This window comes from Doryrhamphus excisus, linkage group LG3, assembly GCF_037039965.1.
Source record: "Doryrhamphus excisus strain RoL-2023G ecotype Guam linkage group LG3, RoL_Dexc_Guam_v1.1, whole genome shotgun sequence".
Classification (NCBI taxonomy): domain Eukaryota; kingdom Metazoa; phylum Chordata; class Actinopteri; order Syngnathiformes; family Syngnathidae; genus Doryrhamphus; species Doryrhamphus excisus.
The window spans coordinates 21,226,908-21,254,854 of record NC_136359.1 but is presented as its reverse complement, the minus strand read 5'-3'; the positions used below and the strand labels follow the sequence as shown (position 1 = coordinate 21,254,854).

At 39.8% G+C, this 27,947-nt stretch overlaps 1 protein-coding gene across 1 annotated transcript in view; it reads left to right on the top strand.

Moving 5' to 3' along the window:
• Positions 1 to 23,094, top strand: part of galnt9 (polypeptide N-acetylgalactosaminyltransferase 9) — a 77,709-nt gene extending 54,615 nt beyond the window's left edge. Inside the window, exons 7-11 of the mRNA XM_058070779.2 lie at positions 13,421 to 13,606; positions 15,184 to 15,321; positions 18,337 to 18,432; positions 22,004 to 22,171; positions 22,285 to 23,094. Coding sequence (XP_057926762.2) covers positions 13,421 to 13,606; positions 15,184 to 15,321; positions 18,337 to 18,432; positions 22,004 to 22,171; positions 22,285 to 22,431 — 735 coding nt within the window. The 3' untranslated portion in view covers positions 22,432 to 23,094. The remainder of the gene's footprint in view (positions 1 to 13,420; positions 13,607 to 15,183; positions 15,322 to 18,336; positions 18,433 to 22,003; positions 22,172 to 22,284) is intronic.
• The last annotated feature ends 4,853 nt before the right edge of the window (positions 23,095 to 27,947 follow it).

Genomic DNA, 27,947 nt, shown 5'->3' with positions numbered 1-27,947 from the left:
CATGTATCTCTGTAAATCCTATGAACTAGGCTGTGGGCTGGAGTTGAGAACTGAGATCTGTTGAGAACAGTATTGTAGTTTGCTAAAAAAAATACTGAGCGATTTTAATTATTGCTCTTTTTTGTGTGGAAAATAGACTATATATACTGTATATATATAGCTGTTTAAGGTACACAAGACCCTCTAATGTTGCAAAAGGAAAACATTTATTTTTGTTTGGGGTTGAGGGGGCCCATGTAAGCCACTTTTCTGGGACCCTTATTTTGTTGAGTGTAATCAGGCAGGATGTAACATGAAGCATTTTTTACTGTGAAAGCCAGAAGTGTGTTGTTTGGCTTGGAGCTCTTGTCGGCTGTAATATGTGATCTTGTGAGACAAAGCTGGGCGACAATAAAGTGCCACTTGAGTTCATGCCTATGCCATCCTTAATTCATATCTTTCACAATGCCAGCGGATGTCTTTATATGATGCTGTAACAATATGATAATTATATTATATTCGGAGTTCTGATATCTGTGAATGCTGGTGTGAGTATGCTTGTTCGAGTGTTGAGGACAGAGATATAGGATAATTTAATTGTCTGTGTTTTATTATTGGTAAAATTCAATTACACATTTAATTTTGCAAATTGTGTGCCATATATTGAACTTTTTTTTTTCTGTTGTTGGGTTTTTGAAACACAGAAGTATATGACATGTTTATGTCTTGATCTTAAAAACATTTAAAAGCCCATTGTCAATCAAAAGCATGACACTGAGCATTTAGACAAGTTCAATCAGGACAGTTGATGAAATTGCGCTGGCCTTGAACGTTTACAATCTGCAGCTTCCTGCAGCGAGATCAGCGACCTTGTGAAGGACATGGGTGTTGCTCCGAGGCGGCAATAAGCCCCGGCCATCTGTGGACATGAGCCACTCTGGCAGCTTCTAAATCACCAGCATGCCCAGTACATCAAGAAGCAAATGATAGTGGGCGCTGACCATATGTGAGTCACTTCTAACAGGAGGGACATTAAAAAAGATGAGAACAAGTCTCAGGCTATGGACAAATTCATCTATTACATTTAATTGAAAGATACAAGACTCAGAGACATAAACAAATGGGATAAGTGCCAAAATAGGCAATGTTGTGTATATATACATGTCATTTATTGGCCTTCGAATCTCTAACTTTAATGGGACTATACCATACGCAGTACTTCCTTTTCGACAAGTATCTCACTGAATATTCTCAAGACATTGCTAACAGTTAATAGCTCTATTATTTCAAGTTGAGGTCTTGGATCAACACACTGGTGCCTTATTCATGATACACAATTGATTTTTTTTTCTCACTGCACAGTTGAAAAGCAACATGGGTGCAACCATCTGCCCTCCATGGATGCATCATGCAGTAGCATTGGATAGATCCAGCATTTGTCTTTTTTAATGCCTGCATTATTTAGAGGTCGGATCAATCTGTTACTCAATTTTATGGACACCATCATTCATTCTTGTTTGCTCTAGCTTGCATTTGTGTCAAGTAAGTCATACAAGTGATGTAATGATTTTGCCTTTAGACATCCCAAAACCTGATTTAAAATAAAACGGTGAAGTGCAGACATTTAACAGTATCTTACAAAATTATGGAAATTACCATTTAGTAATTGGAATGTTCAGGTGTTGTAGTATTTCCAATTGTAAGTACAGTATACACTTAATACCTTAAATAAAACAGGGTGGGACTCCCTTGCCTAATATTAAAATACAGTGTTCTCTCGTTTATCGCCGGGAATATGTTTGCAAAATAGCCCGCAATAAGTGAAATCTGCAAAGCAGCCAACTTTGTTTGCAATTGTTATATGTTTAAAGGCTGCAAAACATCTTACATTTCTCTCTTGTTTAAACACACAAATTCTGTTTGACTTTTAATGATCAATATCTTGGACTGAAGAAAGAAAGTGACTCATCATATTTACTCCACTCGCCCCATTGTGGTTCAGTTGTACAGTTTTTGTATCCTTGTTAAAACCTATTACTCTTGTTGTAGTATTTTACTCCACCTCGTAGTCCTCCAGTACAATATATTACAGTATTCCATGATAGCGCCAACATTGCTAGCAAACAGGAAACTCTGCAGTGCTGCAGAGGACGTTAATTTAGAATGGTCTATATCCAATCAGAACGGAGACCACAATGCACAAGTTTTCCCTTCATCAGGACTGTCAAGACAATCAGGACTGTTACAGGGACTGTTTAGGGACAACATATTTATTCCAGTGGAATGCATCTTCAACTCTAACATAATTATTCAACACCCTCTACTGTAGTAATACAATAACGGGCACATAAAAAAGAGCACATATAGATTGCTCTAATACACCATAAGGACACAGCATTTATGCAACAGCAATCATAAAAAAAAATGCAAAATTGCTAATCTGTGAAAGGTAAACCACAATGTAGTCAGGGAGCACTGTGCACCACATTTGTTTCAATCGCTCAACTGTGACTGCAATTGCCAATTAGGATAAAGATCTTATTCTAACTTCTACTCAAATTGTAATGGGAACGGGGAGGTGGTTGATCAACAATCTCTTTATTGCAAAAACAAAACAGGCTACTGTCTGCAGCACCATGCCAAAACAACATCAACAAATTGTCCTGGCATCGTACTTTGCAAAGTACAAGTACAAGTACTGCAAAGACTCCGTCTGGTTGTACTGCAAGGCATGATTTTGGTTGAGTAGTGAAATGAGAGGTTTGGAGCCAGTGGTCTTTCTAAGTCCATAAGTCCATACTTATGTGGAACCTTTATTTGACAATGTCCAAAAACTGAAATGGACGCTCAACAAATAAATTTTTCCCATAAGAAAGATAAGAGAAAAAAAATAAGAAAGAAAGAAAAAAATGTTGACACAAAACATTTTTTCATTTTACAATTATAGTTTTACATGCATAAAGCAATTCATAATGCATATAAATACTACATAAACATGTTAATTGAATATGCCTCTGACAAGAAGTAAAATAACGGATTATTATTATAGTTTATAAGAGCTTTGATATTGTCGTATTTGTATTGTGCCTATGTACTTAATGCTGTGCGTATGATGTAACTTGTCTTTCCCATTTGATCCCGCTTGTCCCATTCTTGTCTTGCAGAATTTACTGTTGGGATTGCGCTCAATCAGTAAAATGTTTCACGATTTATGCCTCGGTGTATCCGGTGCCAATCCGTCTTTTTGTCTTGTCAGCCTTGTATCGTAATTCATGCTTCAGCAAATACATGTTTATGATATGGTAGCAGATTTTATTTACACAATGAAACTGACAAAATTTTGGAAAAAAAGCTCTTGCAAAATGTCTACTACATGTCCACATACCTCAGTGTTGCTATTTAAGATTCAAGGCTAGTGGTAATTACATATTCTAGACCTTGTCAGCTTGCGTTTTACTAATATAAATCTCCACTTCATTATAATCTCATCCAAGACACCCCCATCTAATGAAACTGCCCTCTCTGCAGGCGGTATACGCACCATTCAATACAGTAACTTTTAACAAGCCCAGATTGTCTGATCCATACCTTCTTATTACTCTATGTACTTCCTCCAATCATCACTTAATTACATCATATAATTACTGCTGTCAGGGCTGAAAACTTCGAATGACGTCACCAGGCAGAAGGTTTCTGAAGGATACTGGCACGATGGCTGATTTAGCCGCAAAACCAAAGACAGTGACGGAATGGAATTAGTGCTATATTTTAACGTTAAAAAAAAGAACATGTTTTAAACACCACTTTCCGTTGGCTGCCAGTGTTCAGGTTAGTAAATTAGCCAACAAACTACTAAATATTTTAATGATTTTATTGAGTGATTTTAATGTAGGGGGCTGCACGGTAGTCGAGTGGTTAGCATGTAGGCCACACAGTCAGGAGAACGGGAAGACCTGGGTTCGATTCTCCGCTTGGCATCTCTGTGTGGAGTTTGCATGTTCTTCTCATGTGTGCATGGGTTTTCTAATGTTGTGGCCAGTCAATAGAGGTTACCGTTACAACTAACTGTGTACTGCTAACTTAAAATTAACAAAAGTAGTAGGTTGCAGGCCTTTTTTACGATGACTTGATGGAATAAGACAAAAATACATTTCAAAGAAAAAAAGGCGTCGTGCTACTCCACTTGAGTTGTTGAGTGTCAGCACCGTGCACCACACATATTATGGACAAGTTTACCAAGTAACCTTAGAAACCAAAATAGTGGCGAGCTGAAGAAAACCTAATAAAGTGGAGGCATTGTGCCAAACACCGAGCCATTTTCAGCCTTCCAATTGCACTGTGTAAGTGAATGAAGCACTTGAAGAGGTGGGAAAAATACAGCTCGGGGCCACATTTGGCCCACCAAGCATTTGAATCCGGCCCGCCGGTTGATTCCAAAGTTAATTTAACCTTTTACCATACAAGTGGGCAACATGACTTGCAAGTCCATCAATCTCAACCATGGTGCCAAACAAACACAAGTCAACAAATATGTGACACACAACTTAAAGGATGGTTTAGATTTTTTGACATGAAGTTGTACGACATCCCCATCAGCAGTGTAGTACATCAACATTGAATTACCCCCCCAATTGGTCCCATGAGCCCAGTTCTGGTCAGATTTCCATGACGAAGGAAGTAGTTCTGCAGAGTTGCTAGGACCATTTGACCCACCGGCCAATTTTGTCCACTCAATGTCGGGGTCAAAAAGTTTGCCTAAAGTTTGGTCTAGGGAGAGGGGGTCGCTGTGTGTGACTAGCCAATCACAGAGCGTGAAGAATGAATACATAATGACCATGTTCTTTAAACACAAATACGGATAATGACGAAATGTACTTTTTTTAAGTGTATTCGGCAAAAATGAATTATTATGGATAATCCGTAACGTTTATGGTGAAAAAGGGATACATTTTAAAGGGGACATTTTTCAATAATAGTTGAATAGTACGCCATCCATTTTCTTTCTCTTATCTGCGTCAGAGGTAGAAGTGTCAGTAGGGAAGACCAGACCTCCCAGTCTCCAACCACCTCCTTCAGTTCTGTCATTCCCAGGCATAATTGTGGCATAATCCCTCCATTATGGACTGTCTTGGTGTGCCCCACTGTTTGGCAGGTCCCTGATCTCCTCACCATGGAGGTGTGGTGTGTTCGAGAGGACTATGAACTAGGTACATGAACCATGTCAACTGGCTTCTTTTGATGTGGAAGAACATCGGCTGTACTCTGAGCCGCTCCCGGATGACCGAGCTTGTTGCCTTACTTCTGAGGATCAGTCTAGCTACCCTGTGGAGGAAACTCATTTTGGTCACTTGTATCCACACTCTTGCTCTTTTCGGTCTCGACCCAAAGCTTGTAACCATACCCGAAGGAAGAGTTTTGTCTTCTGGTTCAGCTATCTTTTCGCTTGTTGATCTCACTCCCTAGCCTTCATTTACTTGCGAACGAGACCCCAAGATAATTGAACTCCACATGAGGTAAAACATCACTCCAATACCCTTTCCATCTGAAAACCATGGCCTCAGATTTGTAGCTGTTGAGTCTCATCCCAGAAGCTTAAAATTCATTGCTATGATCTGCTCCAGTAAACACTGAAGGTCACAGCCTGATGAGGCCATAAGGACCCCATCATCCGCAAATAACAGAGGAAAAAGAAGTCCTACGGCATATAGGTGTCAAACTCAGGCCGCATTTTTACTTGGCATTGGAAAACAGCATTGAGGTAGCCTGCATCACAGATCATCAATCAATATGCTGACAACAGTCTGCGTAATCACACAATTATTTAAATATCAACTAATCTGGCGTTACAAAGGTTAAAACACAAATTGATTTGTGTACAGTTTCCATATTTGCAGTCTGAACCAAGTACCCCTTGGTCGGAAAGCACGTACTTAATCAACCCAGACATGACACAGACACTCTGTTGAAGCCATAAAGTGATTCCGTAATTAAAAATGTTAAGTGACAGGGGGCAGAGGGTGCCACTAAAATTGCCTAATCATTTTTAATGGGAAAATTGTTACAGGTAATATTAAATTACACTAAATGTGGGAATATTTAGAAAAGTCTGAATAGGTAGCAAATCTCCCTGAGTGAGCCAAACATTTTAATGATGGATTTGTTTGAATTTGTTAAGAAACGGAGGAGCAGTTAGCGGACAAAATATGAGGTGCAATAAGAAGAAGTAGGAATAAATAGATGAAAATGGCCAACGACAAAAACATATATGCTTTCAACATTCACACAATTATTGAACAGTTTATTTTCCATGTATTCATGTTTGTATTTATATTCAAAATATGCATCAAATTAAAGTCAGGTTTGTGAAAAATAGTACAAAAATTACTTCACACAAATAAAGGCAAAAAATAATTACCTATTTTCCAGGGGCCTTTGGAATTGTCTAATGTTGCACCTGACCAATAGCATAAATAAATTGAAAAATCAATATTAATCCATGTGATCGGTATCGGTGTCGGCCAATCTCACTATGGATGATCGGAATCGGTAGTGTTAAACCCTGATCAGAGTATGCGTAGTATTACTTTCTGCTGTGAAGTGTGATCACACATTGCTGTTGAATCTACAGTAAATGTGCTGCACTCCTGTTTCCTGTTCCATGATGGAGCTGAGTAATGATGCTAATGGAAATGTGTTTACTGCTGTTAATAGTGTTTATGCTTTTTATAGCTCGTGTGCTCTGCAGCCCCAGGGAGCTTATCACTTAAATGCCCTAGATACAATCCAATAACTGCAGGAACAGTGACAATTAAATTAAATTAGCAATTACATGATACTACATAAAAATCCCATGTGTTAGACTCTTAGTTTTAATGATGCAGGCTAGTATTTTATGATGGGGTCAAAGCTGAATGGACTTGAGGAATGTAGTTCAGAGAACAACCTGTGTGGGATGTCAAAGGAGCAACAAAATTAACGATTTCACACCTTATTGCTGTTTTAACATGCTGTGGAAACTACTACTGTGGTATACTGTATACCAGGGGTCTCAAACTCAATTTACTTGGGGGCCACTGGAGCTCGGGTCTGGGTGAGACTGGGTCGCATCAGGTTTTCCAAAAAAAACCCAAAAAAACGCATTTTATTCAAAACAAAAAAATTAAAAAAAACTTCACTTTGGTTCCAATTTTCGACAAGAAAAGCTCTGATAAAACATTCCACTGTTCTCAAATATCTTACTTTTTATTTTTCTACACAAAATAAGATGAAAAATAAATAAACTAATCAAGAATAAAGAAAATCAATCAATCAGTAATAAATAAATAAATATAATAATAATAATCAAACGGCAAATAATAAAAACTTAAGAAACCACATATAGTTGGTGGGTAGACAAATTATTTTTTTCAGATTAAAATGAACAAAGCATTATTAGAGCCCTGTAGACATGACAAAACACGACTATAGTCACATTTATACTCTTTTTATTTACATCATATTGCGCAACTGCAGGGTCTTGAGAGACATGCTAACTCGCAAACTAGAGAGCTAGCGACCTAAACGGTAGCCTTCAAGTTATTTCCTTTAAACTTAAATAGCCAAAAATGTACCACTTCCACACGGATAGGGAGGATAACTATTAACAGTTATTTAAACCTTTAACATGAACATTAATCAAACGTAATAATTTTTTCTGGGTACATGATACCATACAACATCCATATCAAACTTGCACGGGCCGCACTAACATTAAACTTTCATATCAAGGCGGGGGCCTCAAACTAGTGTCCTGCGGGCCACATTTGGCCCGCGGGCCGCATGTTTGAGACCTCTGCTGCATACAGTAGTACTTAAAGGGGACCTATTATGCTTCTTCCACTTTTCTGACCTATAAATGTAGTTAGAATGTTGTATTTTTTTGACTGAAGCCTGATCTGATCTACGCTAAGATTGATCTGAACTTCTTTTTAAATGCTCTTTTAACGTATTTCAGCCCTGACCAGAGCTCGAACCTACTTCCGTGCCAAATGAGAGTTAAATTAGGCAACGCCAGGCAATGAGCTGGCCCGAGCTGTCAACTCATTGTTCAGCGCACCTCTAAAGGTGTCAGGGAGTGGCGTTTACCAACATACTTATTGCACAGCCACGCCAGCTGGCATCCATTACACTCGGTCAAGACCTTATGTTCAGTATAAGTTTAAATAGATTGTTACACCAGACTTTTGGCACCTCCATTCCAAAATGAGTACAGTATCTTTGACTTTGTTAGAAATAGATGCTCTTTCATTCCATTCCAGCTTTGGCTGAAAGAGAATCGTATATCATCCAGCAGGGCAGTGACTTAACACAATGATTGCAGTATTATGAAATGCTATGCAGTGTTTGGTTCATTTAATAGCTCTTTTTGAATTTTATTACAGCTTCTTTCTAGAACCTGAAGCCAATCATTGTGCATGTTAATGTGGTACATTTTATGAATTCGCTTAAGCTGAGGTCACAACCTGACATATGAAGGGGGCTTGTTTGCCATGCTGATTTTTGATTTTTGACGTATCTCAGACCATCTGCAGATTGTCACGCCCTGTGTGGGTTCCCACGTGACAGTTTGTTTGAGTTACCTTCTTGGGCTTTGGTTTCCATTTTGCACGCTCTTATTTTGTATCTGACTTCCTGTTTTCCTGTGTCTGCCTTGGTTGGCCTAATCACCCACACATGTCCCTAATTTTAGTGTGTATTTAGTTCAGGTGTGTGCTTCTCCCTTTGTGGGATCATTATTGTGATTGTCCTTCTGCTTCCTGAGTTGCCTTTTTCCTGCTGCTGCAATTAATGCAAAAAATCAATATTTTTACCTGCATTTGGTCCTGCTCTCTGCATCCTGGGGTCGCATCGCAACACAGACACAGATGTTGTCATGTCATGTCATGTCAAAGTCTACAGATGCATATGTTTTTTTCAGGTTGTTAGCAGTTCCTTGGGTTGGTTGAACCTTATTTTATAATCAACAGACCAATTTTGTTAAAGGGGACCTATTATGCTCATTAAATTGAGTTGTGGACTCCTGTAGAGCAGCTACACACAATAACCTGCACAGAAAGCTGGGCAGCTTACACGCCTGCTGTGATCGGTCACATTCCCAAGCTTTCCCAAGCACTTCCAAGCTATTACGGACCCTCCATGCATACACTGAATCATTTTCATTGGCGATCAAACAATCAAAACAAAAACACACAAACATGACACATTTTGTCATGTTACAGCCTCATTCCAAACTGTATTAAATTAATCTCTTACCTCAAAATTCTACACAAAATACTCCATTATGACAATGTGAAAAAAGGTTTTTTTGACATGTTTTGAATTTATTAAAAATAGAAAACAAAAAAATCACATTCATTCATTCATTCATTTTCTACCGCTTTTTCCTCACGAGGGTTGCGGGGGGTGCTGGAGCCTATCCCAGCTGTCTTTGGGCGAGAGGCAGGGTACACCCTGGACTGGTCGCCAGCCAATCACAGGGCACATATAGACAAACAACCATTCACACTCACATTCATACCTATGGACAATTTGGAGTCACCAATTAACCTAGCATGTTTTTGGAATGTGGGAGGAAACCGGAGTACCCGGAGAAAACCCACGCATGCACGGGGAGAACATGCAAACTCCACACAGAGATGGCCGAGGGTGGGAATTGAACCCTGGTCTCCTAGCTGTGAGGTCTGCGCGCTAACCACTAGACCGCCGAAAAAAATCACATTTACGTAAGTATTCACAGCCTTTGCTTAATACTTTGTTGATCCACCTTTGGCAGCAATTACAGCCTCAAGTCTTTTTGAATATGATCCCACAAGTTTAGCACACCTATCTTTAGGCAGTTTTGCCCATTCTTCTTTGCAATAAGTCTCAAGCTCCATCAGGTTGGATGGGAGACGTCTGTGCACAGCCATTTTCAGATCTCTCCAGAGATGTTCGATCGGATTCAAGTCTGGACTCTGGCTGGGCCACTCCAGGACATTCACGGAGTGGTTCTGAAGCCAATCTTTTGAGATCTTGGCTGTGTGCTAATGTCTACTGTCTATATGGTCAAGGTACATGACCAGTCTACTGAGGTCAAGAGCGCTCTGGAGCAGGTTTTCATCCAGGATATCTCTATATATTGCTGCATTCATTTTCCTTCTATCCTGACTAGTCTGCCAGTTCCTGCTGCTGAAAAACATCCCCACAGCATGATGCTGCCACCACCATGCTTCACTGTAGGGATGGTATTGGCCTGGTGATGAGCAGTGCCTGGTTTCCTCCAAACATGGCGCCTGGCATTCACACCAAGAGTTCAATCTTTGTCTCATCAGACCAGAGAATTTTGTTTCTCATGGTCTGAGAGTCATTCAGGTGCTTTTTGGCAAATTCCAGACGGGCTGCCATGTTCCTTTTACTAAGGAGTGGCTTTCGTCTGGCCACTCTACCATACAGGCCTGATTGGTGGATTGCTGCAGAGATGGTTGTCCTTCTGGAAGGCTCTCCTCTCTCCACAGAGGAACGCTGGAGCTCTGACAGAGTGACCATCGGGGCCTTGGTCACCTCCCTGACTAAGGCCCTTCTTCCTCGATCGCTCAGTTTAGAAGGCCGGCCAGCTCTAGGAAGAGTCCTGGTGGTTCCAAACGTCTTCCATTTACGAATAATGGAGGCCACTGTGCTCATTGGGACCTTCAAAGCAGCAGAAATGTTTCTGTATCCTTCCCCAGATTTGTGCCTCAAGACAATCCTGTCTCGCAGGTTTACAGACAGTTCTTTTGACTTCATGCTTGGTGTTTGTGCTCTGACATGCACAGTCAACTGTGGGACCTTATATAGACAGTTATTATATTTCCAAATCATGTCCAATCAACTGAATTTGCTGTAGGTGGACTCCAATTAAGCTATAGAAAGATCTCAAGGATGATCAGTGGAAAAAAGATGCACCTGAGCTCAATTTTGAGCTTCATGGCAAAGGCTGTGAATACTTATGTAAATGTGATTTTTTTGTTTTCTATTTTTAATAAATTCAAAACATGTCAAAAAAAAACTTTTTTCACATTGTCATAATTAAGTATTTTGTGTAGAATTTTGAGGTAAGAGATTAATTTAATACAGTTTGGAATGAGGCTGTAACATGACAAAATGTAGAAAAAGTGAAGCGCTGTGAATACTTTCCGGATGCACTGTATAGATTAATGCTGTTTTGCTTTTTTAGTGACTATCAGGGCTCAGATGAAAGCTTTCAGAGAAATAGTAAATTTGTTTTAGCTAAACCAAATCCGCATATGAACATACAAATTAATTTGTCATATTTTATTTAGCAATAAAGCGTTCTCAAACTGCTCTCTTAGTACTCTGTTTTCCTTCAGTGTAACCAGGAAAGTGGTAGATTTCACTGGACAATGTTGACAAATTAAACTCTATTAACAGTGGTGCCATCCCTTGGCCCCATGACTTCATGTTGGGGACAGGCTCATTTAAAACCGGTTTTCTTGGGGGACAAAGGTGGTGTAATTCAATATCACAGTTCAGCTAATAACTAAAAAGAGACACAAAATATGAAAAAGGAGTGTGCATTCAAGCTCCCAAAATCGCATTGCATTTGCAGCACATACGTATAACCTAAAGAAGGTCAACTGAGAACAGGCTGTACTCTCGCTCTGCAAGAGTTTTGTAGCAGTATTCATATATTCTGCCATGCGGGAGACCTCGTTGGAGTTCAGTAAGAAGTTAATGGCTCATAGCATCTGGTGTGCATTGTGGTGATCATTATGTGGTGACTGCGGGTGGCGGAAATAGCAGTTTATATGTTGGGGAAAGCCGAAAATGTGTGCTGTGAGATTTTGATACCACTGTGAGTATTAGGATGAGAACAGTCAAGACACTTGTGGCACAGTTTGAAAAGAGGAGGTAGAGAAGAAAAGAAAAGATTGTGTTACATAGTCATGGCTATACCTGTCTCTGTATTCTTACCATCCACCTCAGTCTGGGCGATTTTAACAAAAATCTAAATCCTGCTGTTTGGAGGCGCTGCACTCCTTCTGAGGATGTCCTGCTATTGTGGTGAGGGAGGCCTAGGGTTTTTTTCAGGATTGTGGGCCTGGAACCCCAGGTTCGACTTATGCTCATGGACTGTGAAGTCTTTTAATATACGAAGGCATATGTCATTGGTTGGAGTAAAACTGGCAAAAAACTATTGGAAAGAATTCATAGATTATTTTGAACCAAGGTCATCATGGCTCATGAACAGTGAAGAAGACGGTTCAATCAGTCATGAAGGTGATTTCAGCTCAACTCAGCTCTGGCAAACGTCTGCCTGGTTAAGGAGTTTTTATAGCGCTGAAAGAGATTAGTGTGAAAGTCCCAAAGTCCTTTTTTATCATACATTTAAATCCACACTCTTATACAGCCTTGAGCGTTACAGAAATATAAATTATGATAATTTGAACTTTGTAAATGTTTGATATCGCTTCCAGTTTAAGGAAGGCGGTACATTTGGCTGTATAGGTCAAAAGGTAGTAGTTCTCATATCCTGTTGCCTGCAGCACATGTTGAAATGACTATACTGTATGTACTTGGTGATATGTGTTTTCCTTACATAGTAGTCACCTTGTTTAAACTGCACAATACTTTACCTACGTACAATAATGTACAGGAAGAGATGAAACCAGTCATGTGTCTTGACACATGCATTACTCAGCAAGAATGTCCTTTTTGCTAATATATAATGTAACAATTTGATTTGTAAATAGGATGTTTTTTCTTAAATTATCTTAAATTTAAAAAATTGACTTGCATCCCCAAATAAATTGAGCAATATTTTAGTCATCACCCTCCCTAGTATATACTCATTGTGCAGTTATAAGTGAAATATCAGATTTTATGGGTTTTTTTTTTTGGTAAGTTTGGTATTAATTTGAATATATGAAATTATTTGTATGTATATACTTATCATAGTTATGTGTATTAATGATGAATTAAATTAAAGTATTTAAAATGTGATGTTTAAAAACAGGGGCGGCATGGTGGACGAGTGGTTAGCGTGCAGACCTCACAGGGTTCAATTCCACCCTCGGCAATCTCTGTGTGGAGTTTGCATGTTCTCTGTAGGTATGAATGTGAGTGTGAATGGTTGTTTGTCTATATGTGCCCTGTGATTGGCTGGCGACCAGTCCAGGGTGTACCCTGCCTCTCGCCCGAAAACAGCTGGGATAGGCTCCAGCACCCCCGCGACCCTAGCAAATGAATGAATGAATGTTTACAAACAAATACATTGGCTATGTTTGACTTAAACAATTATTTTTTGTGTCTTAATGACTATTAAAAAATCCCAGTTGGCACCATTTGAGAACCCCTGAATCAAATCAATTTAGAGCGCTAACAAATAACTACATTTTTAACGATTGTATTTCTTGTTACTTTCTAGGTGTGGCAGTGTGGCGGCAGCATGGAAGTTCTTCCATGTGCCAGGGTGGCCCACATCGAACGCACCAAAAAGCCCTACAACAACGACATTGATTACTATGCCAAGCGCAATGCCCTGCGAGCAGCAGAGGTGTGGATGGATGAATACAAATCTCACGTGTACATGGCTTGGAACATTCCCATGAACGTAAGCAACGCTTTGTGGTAGGAGCCTCTCTCCAATGCATCTTGCTGTCTTTTATTTTTGGAGATCAGGAAAAATATCAGAAAATGAATAAATGTAAAACTCTTTATTCATTCAACTTGACTTCACTGCAGCGGCACGATAAAGGCTGTGCAACAGTATCTCTCCAAACAGACAAATGACACGAGCCTCGTGTCTAATCAGTCTCATTTTCATACACATCAGTTGGACTAATTGCTTTCATTGGTCTTTTGAGATTGACCCTGAAAAACAAACTGCTACTTTCATTAATAAGAGGTTCATACTGAAACCTAATGGCTGCTATTCAGCCATCTACAATGGAATGTTGTCACTCACGGATGTTGTCAGAGACCTCTGAGACACTAATATTTAATGGTAGAAAAACAGACAACGAAGGTACAATATGTAATGGCCCTACTTTTCTTCTCTTGTGTAATTACAAACAGAGAGGACTGGAACCCACTACCCTTTACTGCACTTATTGTGTATACACTACTAAGACTTAATGGTATGATTATCCCATCTTCCCTCACTGCTTCCTCGAAAAAACATGCATGCACTCGATTTTCTATTCTTGTTATCGACAAAGTTACCCACTGAGAGCACAATTGCAGTGGTGTGGTAGAGCATTATGAATCACCCCTGTGGCTTGTCTCAAATCCAACTACCAACAACATCTTGTTTAAATTGAACACATTTGTTATTGTTGCTGCATGGTTATGAAAAAAAAAAAAAAAAGAACACTCATTGTCAGATGTTGAAAGTATTCTTGTGGCTGTTTCGGAAAGTGGCCCATGTGGATTACAATTACAGTTGCTATGCATAAAACCTCGGTTTTCAAATCTATTCCAAAAAGTCAGACGAAATCAGTAATGTAGGAAAATAATGCAATTTGTCCCATAGGGAATACTTATAATAATATGATATAATATAATATAATAATAATAATAAAATCATAATTATAGTTTTACATTCAGAAAACAACCATCCATTTTTTAAACAGCTCGTCCTGATTAGGGTCAAAGGTTGAGCTTAAGCCTCAACTCAGCTGACCTTTATTGAAAACTCTTGTTACCATTGTGAAGACGCCAAAGATAAGAGACCATCTCCTTCTAACTGTTTTTCATGGATCCACGCCATAACTTCTCAATCTCTTTGATCGTTTATGATCAACACTTATATAACACAATATTAGGGTACTTGTGACTAGTCCAGGGTGTACCCTGTTTCTCGCCCAGTCAGCTGAGATAGGCTCCAACAACTAGATGGAACTTGGCATTGATGCGTCTTTGTGTAGGCTAAGGTATCAATATGTGAATACATTAAAAACTGAATTTTTTTTATACCATACTTCCTAATCATGTACAGTCCGTGTGCCATATTCACCGACTCACTGAAAACAGTGAAGTGAAGCAGTGAATGTAACATATGACAGGCACACAGATCCTTCCCTCAGTGAAGTGTGTATTGTATCCCATCTTTGCTTTTGCCAGCAACCAGAGAACATGAAAAAAAATTCCCACTGGTTTAAAACTTTATTTCATCACATCTGTTGACAGAACCCAGGGGTTGATTTTGGAGATGTCTCTGAGCGCTTGGCCTTAAGGAAGAGACTGCAATGTCGAAATTTCCGCTGGTACCTTGAACACGTCTACCCAGAGATGCGGATCTACAACAACACCATCACATACGGCGAGGTGAGAAAGAAGTACTACTGTCATGGCTAAAAGTATGTTAATGTTAATGGTCATGAAATTTAACTTACTCCCCAAAACACCACTTTCCACTGCATTTCAGCCCTGTCACAAATGGACTAGCCTACATCATGTTAGAGATTCTTTGTTTAAGAAAGCTGAGAATGTTGACTAAGGCTGAAGATGACTTTGTCGTTCTGATTGAGTTGGAATAATAGAGTGGAAGCTTTAAATGGAGCTTGATATTGTTGTTTTTCTTTTGTAACTATGGTTACCTGCAAAGAAACATTTGCAGTCATCATTGCTTAGCACAAAAAAACTTCCAAGGCAAGAATATCACTACTGGTAAGATTGCAACTAAATCAACCATTTATCAGATCATCAAATACTTCCAGGAGAGAAGTTCAAATGTTTTGAAGAAGGCATCAGGGCACCCCAAAAATTCTAGGACAGTCTCCAAAAGTTGATTGAACCACAGGATCGGGGCACCACCAGTGCAGCACTGCTCAGGAATGGCAGCAGGCAAGTGCTCGCAAAGTGAGGCAAAAACTTTTGGAAGATGGCCTGGTGTCAAGAAGGGCAACAAAAAAGCCACTTCTCTCCAGGAAAAACATCAGGGACAGACTGACATTAGCAAAAGGTACAGAGATTGGACTGGCATGGTCATTTCTGATGAATTCCCTTCCCAAAAGCGTGTCCAGTAGAAAAAGACAATACAAAAACAATTGAGAAAAATATCAGAAAACACTGAAGTATGGAAACCAATACTATGGAGGATTTCATTCTAACAGCAACACAAGGAAGCCTTTTAGATTTTGGTAATACTTGTCAGAAAATTTGCTGGTGCAAACTATTTGTGGGTGCTCATTACTGATAAACATTTGTCCACAGCAAACCTCTGAGGAGATAATTAAAATCTCTGTCTGATCAAACACATTCTGATAAGTAGAGCTCCACAGGCACATCACAGGTACAGTGTCTCATTAAAATTACCTTCTAAAGACACTGACTCATTGTCTTATTTAATGTACAGATACCGTATCTTGTTGATCTGGCAACCCCCAGTGAGATTAGATGCAAATTTTCACAATGGATTTTAATCAAATCTTAGTAGGTTTCCATTCCAACTGGATTATTCCTGCCTTCTGAGCAGAATGGGGAAGACATGATACTCGGATGCTATATGGAGTCAAGCAAGCCTACATTATTTAGCAAATATTCATGAGATGAAAATCAATATTCAGTGTCAGAATGCATTACAATTAAACATGTAACTCAAGCCTTTATATATGCTTTTATTTTTGCTCTCAATAGTTTCAGCTATTATACTCCTATATATAGACTATATAGCCATCTAAGTGACTGTATTTCATATTTGTTGACAATCTGAATAACAAAGCTGCTGGAATAAAATTGTGTCATCTGTCAGCACCGCACCCGACCATGCTGACCGGACCGACAGGCTAGCACTTTCCTGACGACTGCACAAGATAGATATGTCACAACCATGAAATTAAGCCATATGCATTCAAATCACACTGAACAAAAGCTCATAGTTGATGCACGGCACCATCTGGAAGCCTGGCAAACAGGCGGAGACAGAGACTGGCCACTGCATGATAAAATCCCATCATGACCCAAGATAGAATGAGTTATTTTTTGGGGACAAAAACACGAACAATGGATTTCATATGCAAGACATGCATAGAACAATTAACATATACTCACTGAAGATATAATTTCTGAGCTGAATTTCTAATGCAAGTGGGCAGGTTTAAGTTTAAGCTAAGCAAATGTAATTTAAAAGCCAGTTTTACACCAGTTTTAAAGTCGCTACATTGACTCCCCGTCCGCTTCAGGATTGATTTTAAGACTCTCTTACTGGTTTTTAAATGTCTTAACGGCTTTGCCCCTTCGTCTTTATCTGATCTGCTTTTACCATATCAACCCCCGCGGACCCCGCGGACCTCCGGCACTGGCCTTTTAACAATACCAAAACCCAGAACAAAAACCCACGGTGAGGCAGCATTTAGCCACTATGGCCCCCACCTGTGGAACAGCCTGCCGGAGGGCCTCAGGACTGCAGAGATTGTTGATATTTAAAAAAAAAAGATTAAAGACGCACATTTTTAATCAGGCTTTTAACTAATATTTTTAAACTTTTCTTATGCTTTTATCTTTTTAGTCTTATTTTATGCTCTTAGTCTTCAGCTTTTAACTCCAGTGTTTTGTTTTTATCTTGTTAGTCCTATTTTATGCTCTTAGTCTTCATCTTTTAACTCCAGTGTTTTGTTTTTATCTTGTTAGTCCTATTTTATGCTCTTAGTCTTCAGCTTTTAACTCCAGTGTTATGTTTTTATCTTTTTAGTCCTATTTTATGCTCTTAGTCTTCAGCTTTTAACTCCAGTGTTATGTTTTTATCTTTTTAGTCCTATTTTATGCTCTTAGTCTTTAGCTTCTAACTCCAGTGTTATGTTTTTATCTTTTTAGTCCTATTTTATGCTCTTAGTCTTTAGCTTCTAACTCCAGTGTTATGTTTTTATCTTGTTAGTCCTATTTTATGCTCTTAGTCTTCAGCTTTTAACTCCAGTGTTATGTTTTTATCTTTTTAGTCCTATTTTATGCTCTTAGTCTTTAGCTTCTAACTCCAGTGTTTCCTCAGGGGGGTCCTCCACACTGGGGGCTGTGTCGGATCTGCTGAGGGGGGTGCCATCCTTGGGTCCCTTCGACCCAGCCGGCTGGGGGTTCCTCTCTTTAATGTGGGGGCCATGTCTCCCTACTGTGTGTGATTGTGTGATTGCGTGTGCGTATGCGTGTGTGGGTCTAGTATGGAGGGTGGGAAGAAAGGGCTTTCTTTTGTTTTTGTTTTTTCCTTTTAATTGTGGAAATTGTTTTAATTCTGTAAAACACTTTGTGTTGCATTTCTTTTCAGGAAAAGTGCTATACAAATAAAGTTGATTTGATTTGATATCAAGCGAACAAAATGTGTTCTAAATCTTATAATGTTGTGTCTTTCAGGTGAGGAACAACAAAGCCAGCGGTTACTGTCTGGACCAGGGCTCTGAAGATGACGACAAAGCTATCCTCTATCCATGCCATGGCATGTCCTCCCAGGTCAGAAGCACGTCTAAGGGCATTTACTCTCACTAGGCCAATTGTACCATGCTTGGGCTCATCTCACACATCTCACAAGTGTGAGTGCAATGATCCATGTCAAAGCACATTTAACACAATTGGCCAAGCCACAGCATGTTTTCCATGCGCACGTTCTTGCCAGTTCCTGAAGATAACAGACACGTTTCAGAATAGAAATGAATGCTCACTCACCTGCAACGTTTCATTTAATTGTGATTGCTCCTTTTGCAAGTAATTAACGACAGCTGCTACCTTGCATAAAAGAAACAACTCGACTCAAACTGTAAGTTCAGCACAGTACAAATAGCAAAGTATTGTTGTGTTTCTTTTCAATGCAGTCTCAATTATGTTGTACAGTTGACAATCTGATGCTTGTGTTATTCCTGTGTTTTTCCTGCAAGTTATACGTTTTTCTACTGCTGGAAAATTTGAATAAAGGCAACTGGACTTCTTTTTGGATAAGGACCACCAAAAGTTCGTAAATGTCTCATACAGAGTTCCCATATTTACGGCTTCTCTGATGGGTGTTTACCACGACTTGAAACCCATTACTATAAACTGGCCTTACTGCTTATAAGATTCGTTGTAGACAAACTTAACTAAAATGTTTAATGTATATCCAAATGTCCATAATTTATTTGACAAGTGTTTACATAAATAGTTCTGTCTCTGGGCTGTTTTCATTCGGTAAGCACATTAATTCCAGTCGAGTTGCAATGGATTCAAACACCCAAATGGCACTCAGCATTGAGTGTTTAAATTGTGTAAATAGATGGTAATGGCATGCGTGTTTATACTGATTTTGTCCAGTGCTGGAGCATTGGAGTGAATCTCACTCGCCCAACACAGTCACATTCACACTGATTTCCAAAATGATAATGGAAGCAACCATGAAGGAAACCATCCCACAGACCCATTAAGAGTGACAGTGAATATTGCAGAATATTGTTCTAAGATTAATAAAACATATAGTCGTATTTTCAAGTAAACAAAACAAAAAGTATGTTATTTTTGTTTTCTTTGGTGCCTTTCTTAGCTGAAACCTTAATCTGGGAAAATTGACTAATCCTTGTCAAAAGTGCAAAATCAATTCTGATTTTTTTTTGACCTGAGTCTGATATTTTCATGCCAGTGTGAACAGCGGAATTCCAATTTTTTTCAAATGCGACTCAGGCCTCATTCGTATGTGGATATAAATCCGATATGGATGCGATGCGACTGATGCATGAACGGTCAGGTTGTATATATCTGACCGAAACGTCATTGAGAGGCGTGTAATGTCATTCTTAGAGACACCCTTGAAATTGCCACAAATGGATTAAGTAGAGCATGCTAGTAATGTGCTGATCAATACTAAAATATCAATACTTTTATACCAGTTCCTTTGTTCTCTAAAGTCAATTTTGAAATCAAAATATTGATACTTTTGATACATCAGCTATATGATTGTGTGCTTTGTTTTTTCTGATGTTGTATACTGTATTAGCTTTGGTTGTTAATGACGTGTTAACCAAACGTTCCTTTAACGGCGGTATTTTCTTGGACGCACAAGTAATGTCCGTAGCCCACACTGTAGTTTGATTGAACTACATAACTCTGTAGCCACAAGCGGGAACAAATATTGAGCAAACATGGAGAAAGAAAAAAGTATTTTGATATCTTCAAAGCCCTGGCAGATGGCTCTTGTAGCAAGACCAAAGTTATTTGTATCTATTGTCGCTGTGTTTGACTTATCCAAAGGCTGGAACAGTGCAGGTATTGTTTTTATTGTCATATACAGTGCTACCTTGGCATAAGAGTGTCCCAACTAACAAATGTTTTTTTTAGATGCAAACCCTCTTAACTGATTTTTGCATTGAACTGGGAGCCAAAATTTGAGTTCCAGCTGCTATTCACGGGCTATGAGTTCCCCGACTTATTATCGATAAAAACTTATTTTTATCAGTGATTAAATGTGATTAATTCAGAGTTAACTAGACAATGTGATTAATCACAATAAACCATTTTAATCGCCTTATTTAAAATACATCATTAAATGACGATGTCTTGTATTCTTCATAAATTTGTACCCATTAACGGCTGGGAAATTAAATAAATAGTATCACACATCACTAGCAAATACACTGCAAATCCAAGTTGTGCATCATAACCTGCAGTGTGAACGTATCCCAGTAAGAAGTGAAGACAAGTGGTTATAGAAAATGGATGGCGAGACGTTCAGAGAGGTTTCACATAGACAGGACATTCGCAGATCAAAAAGATATGCCATGAAGATACTCTTGACACCTTGATGGAGAAAGGTACCAGAAACATGCAATTGTACAGATTATGATGTACCCAACAGCATCTTACAACAACAACAGTGTTGTACTACTAATGAGCTAATTAAAAAAACAGACTATGACCTTCAAAATAAACAACTTTCAACCATTCATGTACCCAGAAAGGCAATGGAGCACTGAATATTGCGGAAGAGGCAGCAGGTTAATTAGTTTGCATAATTTTTTTTTATTGTACTATTTTCAATGCTTTAGAGCAGTGGTTCCCAAGTTTTTTTTACAGTCACGTACACCTTGAGACATTTGACCTGAAGCCATGTACCTCCTACATAAACCTTATTATGTTAATACACTTGAAATATTGAACCTAATTCAATGCTTCATTCATTTTATAGTGAATCCAAATGAAAAATGTGCATTTTGCATGGTGACATTAGGATAAAAGTTTGACGTGAGCACTGATATATATAAATATAGATCAATTATAATCCTACATCTCGTTTTTTCCACTTTAATGTTGGCATCGATTTAATTTGAATGGACTTAATTTGAGCTTCACTCAGGATGGTTCTGGTTAAGTTGGTTAAGTGTGCCTATTCATTTCATGCCAAATTGAAGGGGAGAAAATCATGATCCATCCGATCATCCGTCCAAAGGTTTGTTTAAAGGGGACCTATTGTGCTTTTTCCCACTTTTCTGACCTATAAATGTCATTAGAATGTTGTATTCTCGTGTTAAACAATACCAAAGTTTCAGATTATGAGGTTTGCAGATTTGGAAGTGAGCACTGAAATAAGTTTGGAGTGGCTCAAAATGCTCGGTATCAAAAGGCATCGTAAAACTGCCCCTTTGTGATGTCACAGAGGGGCGGAATTCCTGGGCCAGGAATCTGTAAGCCAGATAAGCGCTCTGCCCTGCCCTAAGCTATGCTATCTCCCCCCTCACCCAAGCTCTGCTCCTCTGTTTACTTGCTAGCAAACCCACATGGGCCAGGATGCAGGTGGACTACCCGACGGTTGGTGTTGGCATAAAAACTCTTATCCCGATCATTGGATGTGAGATTGAGTACATAGGTGGACTCTAGAACTTCCAGGTAGCACTATTCATGCAAATCGGCCAATTCTGATTGGTGACTGATCCATCAGAGTCCCTCCATCAGTCGAGGTTCCTTCTTCTTCAGTTTCGACTCTATGATGTAGTTGCGTATCGCGGGGTTGAAGTACTTGAACATAGCAATGACATACATTCCGTATCTTCTTGGTTCCATCCAGCTTGCCCGCTACTCTACTGATGGGCTTCTTCAGCTTGGACCACTGGGGTCGACCACCTTCCTCCCTGACACAAAATGCCTTGTAGATGATGGCAGAGGACGCATTCCTTGTTTGAAAAAATGTGATGCTGTTTCCAGGATTTCTCAGAGGCTTTGGGACTTCACACAGGTAATTTAATGAAGCATCGATAGAGTATTTACTGGGATGTTTGTGCCTGATTGGACATCGTTAAATTGTAAATCTTGGCGCAAATTTTTGTTTTTTTGTTTCTTTAACCATAGAACGGTCCAATCATCAGTAGAGACACAGGTCGATGCTTGGAAGTGGAAATGTCCAAAGATGCCAACTTTGGCCTTCGTTTGGTGGTGCAGAGATGCTCGGGTCAGAAGTGGATCATACGAAACTGGATTAAACATCCCAGACACTAAATGATGGAGAGGAATCAAAAGGTTGAGCGTGAGTGTGGAGGAGGTGTGTGACACCACTGCACTGCAGGGGCTTTGCCTCAGGCCACAGAGCTTTTCCAACATGGAGACTTTAAAAAATACGAACATGAAGACACTCGTGTGCTTTTAAGCCTTGAGAAGGCCCACATTTCTGGAGTTTCATGGAGAGATCAGTGTATAAAAATACTAATGATTTTATTTGTACTGTAAAACTATTTGGTCTTTGTAAATGACTGCGTGTGTTCCATTGTGTGTGTTTTTTTCATCATCTGAGATCATCTCAGCAAATCAAATAATATAGTTGTAAATTGTAATGTAAATGATTATCTAAATGATAATTTTGAAATGTTCCTCTGCCATATTGTGCTACCCTCATACTGTATGATAAATAATAGGCTTTAAGGGATTATTGTCACATCAGGAGGTACGGGATTTCACCTTGTGTTGTTTTAACAGTATGGCTCACGCGAAAGGAGCAACTGTGTGCCTTTTTTCATCATTTCTTTCATCTGACCAGGGAATGTGTGTCCCAGAAGCATGTACAAAGTTATTTGAAAGTTAATATATGAAACAATGTATGAAGCAATCAAAAGATAGTAATATACTGTAAAGAGTGAAGGACAGCATAATAAAATCATTTTTATGATGAAATGCGTCACTTGGATTTGGCAAAAAAAGTCACTTACTTTAAAAAAAAACAACTGAAAAAATTGTTAAAAGTATACAAAACATTATCATTATCACCACTTTATTTTTCTCATGAGTAAAGGTTGTGATATCCATTTTTTTTGCGCTCTGCATTCTGTTTTTAAAACTTTTCCAGTTTATGGGATAGGCCTTTCATGGCCTTTTGTATTATGTATCAAAGGTTGGATGGGTATCAAAACACGTGCAAACTTGATTGCTGGATGCAACTTGGATTGCGGCCAGCAATCAATTGTGCGTGATTTCCTTTATGAATATGCAGAATATATGCAGATTAGCAGAATGCACAAAATATTGGAAGGACGATATGCAAATGATATCATTTTCCGGCCAGTATCTTTGCGCCTTTTGTATGAAAGGCAGGTCACATTTCACGCACAGCTGTGGTTGTTGTGGAAAGAAGGAGGCATACATTGAGAGAGATAATTTTCCAATGCGTTTGTCAACATATACAATAATTTAATTTATACATTTTAGAGCTGCAAGAAGGACTGATTGGAGCCATGCCATTTCTCCTCTGGAAAAAAAATATATTTTCTGCATTTTATTTTTTTTTGTTTCGGGATCATTCCAGCGCACCACCGCATTAGCTTCCGGTGTACTAGCATTCCATGCGTCCCTGTCATGTCCCTTGCTATCCACCTGGCTATGCAGTTATCCAAGTAATGTAAATGCTTTATGAGTACATTTGCCGGGCTGCACGGCGGTCATGTAGTTAGCGCACAGACCTCACAGCAAAGAGACCAGGGTTCAATTCCACTCTCGGCTATCTCTGTGTGGAGTTTGCATGTTCTCCCTGTGCATGCATGGGTTTTCTCCGGGTACTCCGGTTTCCTCCCACATTCCAAAAACATGCTAGGTTAATTAGCGACTCGGAATTGTCCATAGGTATGAATGTGAGTGTGAATGGTTGTTTGTCTATATGTGCCCTGTGATTGGCGGGTGACCACCAAAACAGCTGGGATAGGCTCCAGCACTCCCTGTGACCCTTGTGAGGATAAGCGGTAGAAAATGAATGAATCAATGTATTTATTTTAGGGCTGTAAAACACTTCAAGATACAAATTATACACATTTCTGCCTGCGAGAGGCAATGATGAGAGGTATAGTAGATTATTCTCGCTAAACCGGTGGCTGGCTGGCTTCTGTAACGAACAGGGTTTTCAGTTTGTAGATAACTGGCCTTCCTTCTGGAGGAACCCCCGACTGTTTGGTAGAGATGGCCTTCACCCTAATAGGGAAGGTGCTCTTACCCTTTCCAGAAATATAGATTACTGTTTAAGTCCCACATGACATCCTGCACTAGAACAAGTCGGGGGACAGGTGATTAGCGAGCCTGTCAGAATGGGTGTGGAGTCTGTAAGGTTATGGCTAACTGGCGCTATGCCGGACTTGAACAATACACATAGCCCTTTCTGTAGAATAAAGCGACATATTATGCATACAGATTCACAACCCATAAATGCACCACAGTCTGTCTTGCCTTCTACTGAGGTAGGGCCTCGTGATAAACTTGAACCTCCCTCTTGTACTAGTGATGAGTCAACAAACAACTATCAGACCCCTATGGTATTGACTTCTTATCGTGTGTACAACAAGTCAAAATATGGCATGGGTTCTAGACGGAGCAATCTTGTTAATATTACTACTATTAATTCTTTGGGAGTGAACTGCCTCAGTCAGCCAACCTTTACGAAAATTGGTCTTATGAATATTAGATCGCTCTCCTCAAAGGCTGTGCTCATTAATGATCTGATAAGAGATCATAATCTCAACATAATCGGTCTTTGCGAGACCTGGTTAAAACCAAACGATTTTATATCCCTTAATGAGGCATCTCCACCTAATTATTTGAGTTCTCAGGTTTCACGTCCTAATAGGAAAGGTGGGGGTGTTGCCCTCATCCATGAATCTGCTCTTAACCTCAGCACGTGGTCAAAATCTGAAATTAAAACATTTGAGGTCCTCGTTTTGCGATCGACCGCATCATTACCATTTTATCTAGCTCTTCTCTATCGTCCTCCTGGTCCGTACTCGGGCTTCTTGGATGAATTTTCTGAATTTATTGCAGACCTGGTAACCCACGCAGACAATATTGTACTCATGGGTGATTTCAATATCCATGTCAATTCTCCTGAAGAGTCCCTTAGTGTGGCTTTTCAGACAATAATCGATACCTTTGGTTTTGTTCAATTAATTAATGAGCCAACTCACATCAGTGGTAATACCCTGGATCTGGTTTTAATTCGAGGTATTAGGACCTCCAACGTAACAGTCCTCCCTTACATAACCACTGTGTCTGACCATTACTTTATAACATTTGAAATCTTGACCCAATGCCAGCGCTTGGACCGGAACCAGTGCTCTAGCAGTCGTAATATTAGTTCTTCGACTGCTACTGCACTTGCTGAGTTACTGCCCTCAGTGGTCTCCTCCTTCCCTTCCTATAAGGGTCCTATAGACAACCTTACAAATGATTTCAACAAGGTGTTATGTAAAGCTCTTGATACTGTTGCACCTTTGAGATTTAAGTGTCATGCCAAAAGACTTACTCCCTGGTTTACAGCTGAAACTCGAAGGCTGAAACAATTTTGTCGGAGATTGGAGCGCAGATGGCGTGCAACTAAACTTGAGGTCTTCCGACAGGCATGGGGAGATAGTCTGACTAAATATAAACAGGCTCTTGTTGCGGCAAAAAACAACTATTTTTCTAGACTAATTGACCTCCATAAAAATAACCCTAAATACTTATTTGACACAGTTGCATTGCTAACCCAGAAGAGGACCTCTCCTAGTAGTTCCCCCTTCTCAGCCGACGAGTTCTTGCGATTCTTCGCAAATAAAGTTGAGCTCATCAGGAAGGAAATAAAGGACACCCTACCGCCAGATGGGCTTAACATGTCAACCGCCATGACCGCTGCTGGGACTACTTCCAGCCTCTGTCCCACTAGTTTCTCCTACTTTGAGGAAGTATCTCTGGATGAGCTTACAAAACTTGTCAGCGCAGCAAAGCAGACAACATGTCTGCTTGACCCGCTTCCTGGGAAACTTGTTAAAGAACTGTTCCCAATTTTAGCCCCCTCACTCTTAAATATAATTAATCTATCACTCTCATCTGGCACTGTGCCTGCAGCTTTCAAGACTGCAGTGATTCGACCCATGCTGAAGAAACCAACCCTCGACCCCGGGAGTATTTCCCACTATAGGCCGGTGTCTAACCTCCCATTTCTGTCCAAGATCCTTGAAAGAATTGTAGCACAACAGCTCAATGACCACATGGCTTTGGGTGATCTTTTTGAACCTTTTCAGTCTGGTTTCAGGGGAAACCATTCCACTGAATCAGCCCTTGCAAAAGTGACAAATGATCTTCTTCTTTCTATGGACTGTGACACATCTACAATATTGTTATTACTTGATCTCAGTGCTGCTTTCGACACTGTCGATCACTCTATCTTACTGGAACGCCTTCAAACATATGTTGGTGTTACTGGTCCGGTACTCTCTTGGTTTAGATCTTATCTTGAGGATCGGACGCATCGTGTCGTCTGTGATGATATGACTTCAGAGTTCTGTGATGTCACTTGTGGAGTTCCACAAGGTTCAGTGCTCGGCCCTCTTTTATTTAACATTTACATGTTACCGCTTGGCGACATCATTCGCAAACATAAGATTAGCTTTCACTCTTATGCTGATGACACTCAGCTTTATGTCCCACTAAAGTTAACTGACCCGCACGACTGCTCTAATTTGGAGGCTTGCCTCATTGATATTAAACATTGGATGTCCTGTAACTTTTTACTCCTGAACTCTGATAAAACTGAGATGGTGATTATCGGCCCTGCTAAACAGAGCCGCCTGTTTAAGGACACCACTCTGAGTTTTGATAATAGTATAATTTCCCAAAGTGACTCTGTAAAAAATCTGGGTGTGATATTGGACCCGACTTTATCCTTTCATAAACACATTAAGAATGTTACTAAAACAGCATTTTTTCATCTTCGCAATATTGCAAAGATACGACCTATTCTATCAACTTCTGATGCAGAGACCCTAGTCCATGCATTTGTCACGTCTCGCCTTGACTACTGTAATGTACTGCTTTCTGGTCTTCCAATGGCGAGTCTCAAAAGCTTACAGTTAGTACAAAATGCTGCAGCGCGACTTCTTACAAGGACACGTAAGTGTGACCATATTTCACCAATACTAGCCAACCTGCACTGGCTCCCAGTTCACTTAAGATGTGACTTTAAGGTACTGCTTCTGGTTTACAAAATATTACACGGGTTGGCACCTTTTTATCTGGTGGACCTAATTGTACCCTATGCTCCGTCTAGAAACCTACGCTCACAACACGCCGGTCTTTTGACTATCCCGAGAGCCAGAAAGAAGTATGCAGGCTCTAGAGCCTTTTCCATTCGGGCCCCAACGTTGTGGAATGATCTACCTGTTAATATTAGAGCTGCTACCTCAGTAGAAATGTTCAAGTCCCGACTTAAGACTCATTTCTATACTTTAGCGTTTTGTTAAAAATATTCCCCGCCTGCTTTGACTGCCGCTCCTTCTCTCTCCCATACCGCCCCTCCGGCTGAGGGGGCGGGTCCAGGAGAGGCTGTTTTGGAAGTCTGCCTTGACGAAATTGGACATCGGACGTGGCCTACCTTGGAGGCGCTGCAGCAGAGGGATAGTGATCATCTCAAGACCCACGGCTGCCCAACTGTCCTAATGGCATCACATCTTGGACCTGGACTATTATACTCTATGTTTTTATTTAACTGTCACATGTAAACCTCTCCA